A 10,638-nucleotide genomic window follows, 5' to 3' on the forward strand; every position below is an offset into this window, starting at 1 on the left:
ACCCTAGAGGCTGCCCACCTCTCAGGGGGGCCTCCCGCCCGTCGAGGGGGATCCCTTCTAGGATCTTGGGGTCAAGAAGGGAGTCTGAAAAGGTTGGAAACCCCGGGCGTACAAAAGGGGAGCAGATCACTCGGCCGTGGGTCCGGCTCGGGAGCAGCATCTGGGCCGGCGCACACTCTGCAGCAGCGCTCGGAAGAGGCCAGGCGGGCGCTTGGCGGGACCCTCGGGGGGCGCAGCGCGCACGGAGCCTGCACGGCCAGGGCCAGGGCCTGGGCGGGCGGCGGGCGGCGGCGCGGGCGCCCCTTGGCGGCCGTGCTCCTCGATCTGTCGCTCCAGATGCTTCTGGATGGCCATGCCCAGGACCTCCACCTCCATGGCTGCGCCGTACACCTCCCACGTCATGCCCTTTTCGTCCCAGCTCACGTCGCGCACCGGCTCGGCCGCCTCCTGGGGCGCCACGGCGGCCGCCAGAGCGGAGCCCGGCCGCACCCGCACTTCGGGGAAGGCGGGCGGCGCTGCTGGCGGCGCCGCCGCCTGCGGCGTCATGGGCCCCGTGGCCACGGAGCGCGTCTCGGCGGCGCCCAGCGACACCTGCAGGCCCGCGTCCCGGCGCGAGGGTGGCCTGGGCCCGGGGCTGGACGCGCGAGGCGCCGCCTGGAAGCTGAAGGCCGGGCCGCCCGCGCCGTCCTGCGGAGACATGGGGCTCACGGCCACCGACACGCAGGCCTGCGCGCCCGCCTGCGTCCCCGCGTCCTCGCGCGGTGGGGCGCTCGCCTCCCACGACGGCGCCTTAGTGAAGTTGTCGCGAGTCCGCGGCCCAGGCGGGGGCCCTATGGCCTCCGGGCCGGGGCTTCTCTCGGCCCCAGCGGCCACCAGGTCTTTCTGGCCTAGGCCGGAGGCCTCTGCGCTGGGCTCTGGCACTGGCTGCAAGAGGCCTCCGCCATTCCCGGTCCCCGCGGGAGAAGGCCCTGGGCCGTAGGGTTTGTCATCTGACTGCTTGGAGGAGGAGGAGGCCTCTGCCTTCTCCACAGGCAGGGGACCCAACTTCCCGGAAGAGGGGGACTCTGCCTTTCTTGAAGGCACGGCCTCAGCCTTCCCTGGAATCAAAGGCCCCACCTTCCCGGAGGCAATAGGGTCTATGTTTCCTGAGGCTTCCGGCTCCCCTTTCTCCAAGGCCAGCGGCTTCTCCTTCCGCAGAGGTGCAGTCTCTGCCCTTCCCGATGAAGCAGGGCCCTCCTGCCCAAAGGGCTTTGTTTCTGCTTTGCCCTCAGACTTGGGTTCTGCCTTCCCTGAGGCCCTGGGATCCACCTTTGCGGAGTTCATAGGATTCCCCTTCTCTGGGGGCAAAGGATCCATCTTTCCCTCCGGGACAGCTTCTCCTTTTCCCAAGGGTGCCGGGGCTGTTTTTTCTAGAGTCACAGGGGCCACTTTTCCAGAAGACACAGAGTCTATTTCTCCAGGGGGAACACTTTCTGCCTTCCCTCTGCTCACAGTGTCTGCCTTGCCCAAGGCCATGGCGTCAGCCTTCCCTGAGGCTGTGGGACCCACCATTCCAGAGCCCATAGGACCTGCCTTCTCTGAAGACAACAGCTCTGTTTTCCTCTCAGTCACTGTCTCAGCTTTGACAGAGGATGAGGGTCCCACTGTCCCCAAGAATTTGGGATTCCCTGGACCTGAGGGCACAGGGTCTAACCTTCCTTTCAATTCAGGATTCGCTTTTCCAGAAGATGATGTTTTTGTATTTCCCACAGAAATGGGATCTACCTTGGTGGAGGGCACTGGGTCCTCCTTTCGTGATGAGACAGTTTCTGTCACCTGCCCGGGAGACAAGGGTTCTGGCTTTCCGGAGGACACCAGATCCACCTTTCCCAAAGACACCAGACCCACCTTGCCTGAAGACACAGGATCCACATTTTTCAAAGACGTGGGTTCCATCTTTCCTGAAAAGACAGCGTCAACCTGCCCAGCAGACGTGGTTTTTGTCACGTTCATCGACATGGGATCTCCCTTTCCCGAGGAGGCAGGCTCCATCTTCCCTGGGAACTGAGGGTCCTCTTTCGTCAAGGACCCAGTTTCTGCACTTCCAACAGACAGAGAATCTGTCATCCCCAAGTGAGTAGGCTCCATCCTTCCTAAGGACCCCAGAGCCACTATTTCCGGAGACATGGGCCCAGTTTTGCCTGATGGCCCTGGAGTCAGTGTTGCCAAGGAGGCAGGATCTAGCTTTCCTGCAGTTGCAGAATCTGTGTTTTCCAAGGACCCAGGATCCATCTTTCCTGAGGGCCCAGGAGCTCTCTTTCCCAAGGACACAAGATCTCCCTTTCCCACAGATGCTGGAGCCGCCTCTTCTGAGGCCACAGGAAGCTCTTTTCCTGAGCACCAGGGCTCCTCCTTTCTTGGGAACTCAGGATCCGATGTGGCAGAGGATACAGGGGCCTCCTTCCCTGGGGACACTGGTTCCACCTTGTCAGAGCACACAGGATCTACCTTCCCTAAGGATCCAGGATCCTCCTTTCTTGGGGCCACAGGATTCATCCTTCCAGAAGCCACAGGATCCCCTTTTCCCAAGACTGCAGGCTCTGTCTTTACTATAAACACAGGATCTGCCGTTCTCAAGGACCCAGCAGCTTCCTTTCCTATGGAAGTGGAATCTGCCTGCTTTGAAGACTTGGACTCCATCTTCTCCAAAAACAAAGGATTTCTGTTCTCCAAGGATGAGGGATCAGTTTTCACTGAGGACACAGGCTCCGGCTTCTCAGAGAAGGTGGCTTCTGGTGTCCCTGAGATCAAGGCTCCATGTGGCCCCAGTGTCTCTTTGCTGGCTGCCTCTTGGGGAGGGATGCAGGCCAAGCTCCCACCAGGGCCCTCAGAACAAGAGGCCTCTTCCCCAGCCCCACTGGAGCTGCTGTGTCTAGAGTCCATGCCTGGGCTTGGGGCAGGGTTGTGCCTAGGGGGTGCAGGGCTGGCCTTCTGCTGGGAGGGGCAGCAGTCCCTCATGGCTGGGTTCCCAGCCCCCAGGCTCCCATCCTGTGGGCAGCAGAGGGCTGTGGGCTGAGGTGCTGGGGGGCTGGAGTTCTTCCAAAGAAGCTGGAGCCAGGTTGGGTCTTCAGCACTGCCCAACTGCCCTCCTAACCATACTTGTGCCCCAGGCTTCTATCTGGCTCTGAAACACAAAGAAAACAGACTCAGACTCAGGGAAGACCCAGTGAGGAGGAGCCTCTATCTTCTCCCTCACACCCTTCTCCTAGTAGCTGGGCCTCCTCCCTGGGTTCTCTGCCCCCATCTGGTCCTCTTCTGTCCTACCCCATCACTCCCCTGCTTCTCTGCTCCCAGTGGCCCTCTAGATAAAGGTCAAACTTCCTAAAATGGCATTCAAGGCCCTTCACAACTTGGCCACAGTGTAACTTCTTTCTAAAAAAAAAATTTGCTTATTTAAGAGAGAGAAGGAGACAGAACATGGAGGGGGGCATAGGGGGAGAGAGAGAGAGAGAGAGCCTCATACAGACTCTGCACTGAGCTAGGAGCCTGATGGGGGCCTCAATCCCATGACCCTGAGATCACGACCTGAGCTGACACCAAGTGTCGGACGCTTAACAGACTGTGCCACCCAGGGACCCTCATGGTCTGACTTTTCAACTTCATCAGTCTTCACCCCATGCAGCATATATCCTTTGTCTTCCTTGTCAGCCCACCCCATTCGGCATGCTACTCTGCAGTTACACTTTTGTCTTCTAGGACAGAGGTCACAAACTCTGGTGCCATAGGGGCCAGGAGGGTAATTTAAGTGAGGGAACCAGGCTGGGTAGAGAATAATAGGGAGTGGCAGGGAAAGTTTGCAAAGCAGAGAGGGTATGCCCTAAGGCGGGAGCCTCTCCTCTGCTAGCCAAGCACTGTTCTGGACAGATTCATCCCCATAGTATCAGCGAGTAGCAGGAGATCCAGAACTTCAACATGAAACATCCTAAATCGAGATCAAAAAAGAAAAACACCACGTGGGTCAAATAAAATATATCTGTGGACTGCAGTTTTGGTCTGTGCAGGCCCTGGGAAGATGTGGATGATTTATAGTTGGGAAGGGACATAGTCTGAAATGTGAGATTTCAAAGACCGCTCTGGGATGGTGTGGAGGCGGGAGCAGAGGGGCTAGCCAACCATTCTTTAATCTCTTCTTCTTCCAATTCTTCCTTCATTCACCCAGCCCTTCTCTGCAATAATCTAGATGAGAGCTGGTACAGTAAAGGTCCAAGAGATGAGAGCTGGGAGAACTGAGAGATCCTGGGGAAAACCGACAGGAGCCAGCCGGCTGCAGAGGGTGGCAGTAGGGGTGGCCCGTGGGATTCTGGCCAGGGTTGGGGGTGGGGGTGAGGCAGGAAATCTGGGGAAATGGGGAGCTGTGTTTTAGACAAGCTGAGTGTGCAGTGTCTGGGGAACATTGGGGAGAGGGGCTGGCAGGTAGCTGGATCTGCGAGCAACTTCATCCCACCACACGCCGGCAGCCAGAGTGAGCAGCGTGCTGGATTCCCCCCAAACCTGCTCCACCCACCCTCCTTCCCAAAGCTATCTCACTAGTGCTCAGGCCAAAAGCCCTAGAATCACCCTTGACTTTTCTTGCACACCCCACGTCCCATCCATCAGGAAAACATGACGGATCTCCCTTCAAAATACAGCCGGAACTTGGCCACTCTCCTGAGCTGAACTTGGACTATCTCCCTCCTGGCTTATCCTGGCTTTTTCCTTCAACCCATACGGTTCATCCTCAACACAGCAGCTGGAAGAATTTAGTAAGACCCAAGGTAGCCCATCTCTCCTCTGCTCAGAGCCATGCCGTAGCTCCTCATGCCATGCCAAGTAAAAGTAAACTCCTTACATGTCCCTGCACCTTCTGGCCCCATCACTGATCTTGGCCTTGTCTCCTACCACTTTTTCCCGATCATGCTGCTTCAGTCACACTGGCTGCCTTGCTGATCCTTGGATGCACGCTGCCCTGGGGCTTTTGCACTGGCTCTTTCCTCTGTGGAATGCTTACCCTCCTAAAATCTGCATGGTCTGCTCCCTGTGGCTTTTCCTGACCCCTCCTCCCCAGCACTGGTTGGCACTCTCCATTCCCTCTGCCTTGCACGGCTTTTTTTCACAGAACCCGTCACCAGTGATATATTACATACCGTTGTTTATTACACATGGTTTGTCTCTCCCATTAGACTGTCAGCTCCAACAGGATAGGAACTTTGTAGTATTTACTTATATACCCTCAGGGTTGAGAACAATGACTGGCATATAGTAAGCAAGTAACCCCCTAGACATATTTGTTAAATGAATGACTGAATGATCTTTTTAAGATGTTGGTCTACCATGCCCCTCTTTGTCTCCAACTCCTCCTTGCTCTTGCTAGGGAAGTAAATTAGCTGTAATCTTTTTGGAAAGACATTTGTCAGTTCCTATAGAAGTTTACAATGCACTTGGCATTTAGATCAGCAAGCCCACCTCCAGGAACGGTCTTGAAGATGGATGCACGAGAACATGGCTGGTGATGAGAAAAAAACAGGAAGCCGGTTCATTAAATATGGGACTGCCTCATGAAATTCCCGCCCCCCACAGCTGTCAGAAAGTGTGGAGTGATAAGGAATGATGCCTAAGATAAATTAAGTGAAAAAAGCTTGGGCTGGTGGGATTCCATGCATGCAGACAAGAAAAAAGGACAGATACACATATATGGGTTTATTTATAAAGAGAAAATTTCTGGAAGGAAACCCATAAAACTTAGTAGCAATTGCCTCTGGGAAGTGAGACCAGGGATCTGGAGGTGGAAGAGACTTTTTTTTTTGGTATGCCCCTTTGCAATGCATGAAATTGTGGTTATGTGTGCATATATTACTTTTTTTTTTTTTTTAAATGGGGGGTGGGGGAGAAACCTTAATGACTCCCTATTGCCTTTAGGGTCAAGTCCAATCCTATCATGTGCTCCCAAGCCCCTGTGTACTCACTTACCCACTAAGTTTTATCTTTCAGGACGCATTCCTCAAAGTAGGTACAAACACGCACACACGTGTGGGCACACACAGGTGTCGCATGCGTGATAACCTCTCTGGGCTCACCCGTGGCTTCACAGTTTCTCTCACCTTAGCCTCTAAACAGTTGCCTGACTCCCATTAAACCTTCAGGTCCCAGTTCAAATGTCTCCTGCTCCAGTGAGCTTTCTTTGCCCACCAGCTTCCTAGGAGTTCCTATGGCCTCTTGTTCTTCCCCTAACCAGACACATGTCACTCTGCCCTTTAGACCTCCAGGTCCCTGCCTAGACCTTGAGTCACTGGATGGGGATTGAGCTGATACAATTCACTACTGTGTCCCCCAGGCTTTGGGCTTATGGGACTGGGGCGGATGGGGGTCATCACCAAAATGGGGACACTAGAGTTGAAGCAGTCTACCCCTTGCAGAGGACAATGGGGTACCTGGCTTTGGAAATTGAGCCGAGGGACTTGTGAGACTATGGGGGTGGGGTCAGCTGCCTTACACACCTGGCTGAGGAAGGCCCCTCTGAGGAGCCAGCATGTGAGGCAGCCGTGAAAAGGCCAGAGTGGCTGGAGTGAGGTTGAGAAGGGGAGAGAGGTGAAGCATTTCCCCACTTAGCAGTTCTATGAGCTGAGACAAGTCTCTTCTCCTCACTGGGGACCCTGAGAAAGCCGCCCCTGCTCCCACGAGGCTGCTGTGAGGATTAGAGAAGATGAGGGGTGTGTGGGGCTCTGCTCGCTGTAGGGCTGGGTTGTGTACATGGAAGGCCTGTTTTTATCTACTCAAGCCTGTCAGAGCCCAGCTGTGCTCCCCAGAGGGGGCAGGGGATGGACAGCCTGTAGCAGAGGTGCAAACTGGAAGAATCTAGCCCTCAGACCTGCTTGTTTGACCCAGAGTGCTAAAAGGAAAATTTTAAAGGCATTAACTGATCAATATTTAAAAATTCAAAGATTTCATGTGAAAATCAGATTTCCAGATTCTCTTGGAAAACTAAAATTTGGCAATCTGAGCATGCTTCCTGCGTGGCAACAGTCAGCAGGAGCCAAGCAGTGGCTGCCTTCTTGGATGGGGGTGTACTCCCCAATTAGCCCCAATCTCCACCCCTCCCTATGTGTCCTGGACACCGGGGCAGACTTCACATTGCTCTCGGTCACTGACTGGTTTTTCTTATAGCCAGCCCCTCCTGTAGGCATCCGCCTGGCCTATAGCCCCCTGAGTTTTGACCCTTGACTTAGATGCTGAGAAGGGTGGGAGGTGACCTCACACATCAAGCCTTTAGTACGTTTACTCTATGCAGACCTCATCCACCTGCCAGGCAGGTGCTGTGTTATTTTCCAGAAGAGGAAACTGAGAGGCAGGCATGGCCCAGCTGGTAACACGTCTCCTCTGAAAACCCCCCTGGAAAATGTTGGCTTCTTGGTTCCCAAAGTGCAGTTCTTGGACACAGAAGAAGGTCTGGGGTAGGGATGAAGAGCCTGGCCAGGGCATAAAAAAGAAAGAGGTGGGGTCAGGCACCAGCTTGGTCATTCATTGACTTGCTCCTTGAATTTGAGTGAGTATTTCCACGGTCTGGGCCTCAGTCTCTGAGACGGGGGAAGGGATGCAGTTATATCTAGAATTGTTGGCCCAGCCCTGGGTTTAAGATCTGCCAAGAAACCACTCTCAGACTCTGCTGCTCACAGTTCTACTGGGTGCTTCCTGGCTCTCAAGGGATCCTCAGTATCCTCGAGCCACTTCTCCAAGAGGCAGCCCAGGCCTGGGGTGCCCCTCTTTGTGCCCAGCCCTCCCACTGCAACCCAGTTCCATCGCTCTCCCACTCTGGGCTCAGCCCTGGGCCCAGCACTCTCAGACTCATTTGGTCGTCTAGACTCCACCATGATTTCATGAGGGGGCATTATCATCCCATTTCACAGATGCGCACACTGAGGTCAGAGGGAGAAAAGGCTTGACAAGGGTAAGCAGCTGGTGCAGGAGGCTGTAGTTCAAAGCCTGTTGTGTCTGAACCCAAAGCCTGGGTTCTTTCTGCTTGTATCCGCTAAGATTTTGGACACTGATGCTTGGCTCTTAAAGCTCCTTTCTGTTCTTTGGGGCCAAACCAAGGGTCCTCCCAATCCCCTGGACCCGAGGAAGCATGAGTGTCCCCACTTGCACACACCCACCAAGATGAACAGATGAGCCTGCACGCTTATGTGACCTGATTGTGAAGACTGCTTGTCAATGCCCGTGCCAGCTTAGGCTAGCCTGGAAAGCCAGCACCTGGCTCCTGCATTCTGCTGAAGAAGACCTTGGTGTGTATACATGCGACTCATATATGCAGAATGTCCTGTGCATTTACATCTTGTGGGGGCCACTTAGACCCTGTGGGTGTGAGCATGAGAGACCTCAGGGTCTCTCATAGAGAGCTGACCTGGATGTACACAGAGGGCCTTATGCCCCAATCCTGGGCAGAAGAGCCTCTGTGGATGTTTATTCTGGCCCCGGGACCTCGCCAGCCCTTTCCTTCTTCTCTAGGATTTCTTCCCGATAAGAAGCCCAAGCTGCCAGGCACCTGCAAACACCGCCTCCCATGTGACAAGACCAACAAAGGCTGGCAGTGCTTCAGCAGGTGTGAGTGTGTGTCTGTGTGTGTGTCTCCGACAATCCTGGTCTGCTGCCCCTCACTCTCTCGGCCCCTTGGCTCCCAGTAGCCTTGGTGCAGCAAAGCCTCCTGCCTGGGACTGGACGGGGGAAAGAGTGTAACAAAGGGTGAGAGCCATACCTTTTTCCAGAAGTGGCCCCCAGACCATCCATCCATTCATCCACAGGAGGGCAAGAGTAGACTTGCAGGGGCGTGCACACTTGAGCTAAAGGAGTGCAGGGGATGGGCAGCAAGCTAGAGATGGGGAGTATGGGAGAGGAAGCGTGTGCATAGCCTACTCCAGGGTCTAGGGCTGCAAGAGGGACACCATGAGCAAGTGTGAATAGGGAAAAGCAAGCCAGAGCAGGGTGGCTGGGAGTGTGTTGTGATAAGGGAGTATTGTTGAGTGTGCTGTGATAGGCAATGTCTGGTATGAATGCGTAGCTATGCCTGGGTGTATACGCAAGGCTCCTACTTGGTGTACTGGGTGGGTGTACAGGTGGCCGTGTGTATGAGTGTGATGGAATGACCAAGGGCCCGTGTGTGTGTGTGTGTGTGTGTGTGTGTGTGTGTGTATGAAGATCGTGGCCTCATCCAGGAGAGAGATGCCGGTGTGCGAACGCGGTAAGTGTGTGATGGGGTGTGTGATGGTTCCCCAGAGTGTGTGGCACACTGAGTGTGCGACAGCGAGTGTGCTCAGTGGTGCCGGTGGTTCCAGGGGAGCCACTCGAGCACAGAGCTCTCTCCGGGGCGGGGGGGAATGAATCAACGCGGGCGGACCCCCTTCCCCGCGGTGGCGGGAAGCGCCCCCTCCCGCACAGCCCTGTCGAACAATGCGGCCGCACGCGGCGAGGCGGGGCGCGGGGTCCGGTCCTACACACAGGGCGGGCCGGCCCTCAGGACCCCTCCAGTGCCCGGCCCGCTGCTGCGGGACCCGCCCCCGCCCCGCCCAGGCTAGGAGCCTGGAAATGGACACCCGCCGCCCCCGGCCGCGCGCGCACACATACACCCCGGGCGCAAGCTGGGCACACGCCACGCATGGTGCGCGAGCCCCGCCACCCAGGTGGTTCGAGGACCCTGGACAGCGGCTCCGGGGCCGCCGGGAGCCGAGGAATGGGGTCGATGTCCCCCGCCCGTAGCGGGCAGCAGGTGCAGGCTAGGCGCTTACCCGACAGTGCTGCCGCTCCGTTTCCTTAGCGTGCTGCGCTCCGGCTCCCACGGCTGCCGCCGCCGCCCGAGCGGCCTCGGCTGCCTCCGGCGGGGCTGGCGGGCGGACCCGCGGACTCCGCGCCGCCGTCCCCCGCGCCCGCTCCGCGCTCCGCGCTCCCGCCTCGCGCCCCGCCCCGGGCATGCGCGCTGGCCGACTGGAGGCCTCCGAAGCCGGGAGGGGGCGGTGCCGGCGAGGAAGAGGAAGCCCGAGGGATGGATGGAGGGAGGGGCGCCCCTCGCCTGGCGCTCCTCACCGAGGTCGGGGGGCTCCTGGGTTCCCCGCCCTCCTCGACCCGGTTCCCATTTCACAGACAGGGAGACTGAGGGGCGGAGCGCCTGCCCATTTGCTGCGCTCCTGTTGCGGGCGGGGCGCGTAGCCTGTCAGATCTCACTCAATCCAGCCCCGCGAACTCCCTCTACTAGTTTCACCGAGGAAGAAATTGGGACTCAGACAGGGAAAGCCACTTGTCCAAGGGCACGCTGCGCTTGTATAGGGAGGCAGGTCGGCGCGATCTCCGAGCTCCCCCTGCGCGGAAATTTCCCGCCTCCGCCTTGGCCGCACTTCCGGCCTTCTCTCCCAGCACCCCGCCCCGCCCCCACCCCTTTGTCTCGCCACCGCCCACGCTCCCGCGAGTTGAAGGGACACGAGTAGGGTGGGAGCGAGGCTCCTTCCATTCCCTCGCTAGGGGCCTCCCCAGCCAGGATGCCCGCCCACTCTCTGGCTATGAAAGCTCGGTTCTCTTCCCTCTGGGTATCCTTGAGCAAGATATTTCCCCATTTTGAGCCTCAGTTTCCCAATCTGTAAA

At 56.9% G+C, this 10,638-nt stretch overlaps 1 protein-coding gene across 1 annotated transcript; it reads right to left on the bottom strand.

Moving 5' to 3' along the window:
• Positions 1–3: 3 nt before the first annotated feature.
• Positions 4–9,974, bottom strand: GPRIN1 (G protein regulated inducer of neurite outgrowth 1). The gene is made up of 2 exons (XM_032851991.1): positions 9,792–9,974; positions 4–3,153 (listed from the first exon to the last, which is right to left on the bottom strand). Exons 1-2 carry the CDS (start codon positions 9,972–9,974, stop codon positions 127–129), a joined length of 3,210 nt encoding a protein of 1,069 aa, XP_032707882.1. The 3' UTR covers positions 4–126.
• Positions 9,975–10,638: the final 664 nt, after the last annotated feature.

This window comes from Lontra canadensis, unplaced genomic scaffold, assembly GCF_010015895.1.
Source record: "Lontra canadensis isolate GAN:19392208 unplaced genomic scaffold, GSC_riverotter_1.0 scaffold5, whole genome shotgun sequence".
Classification (NCBI taxonomy): Eukaryota; Metazoa; Chordata; class Mammalia; order Carnivora; family Mustelidae; genus Lontra; species Lontra canadensis.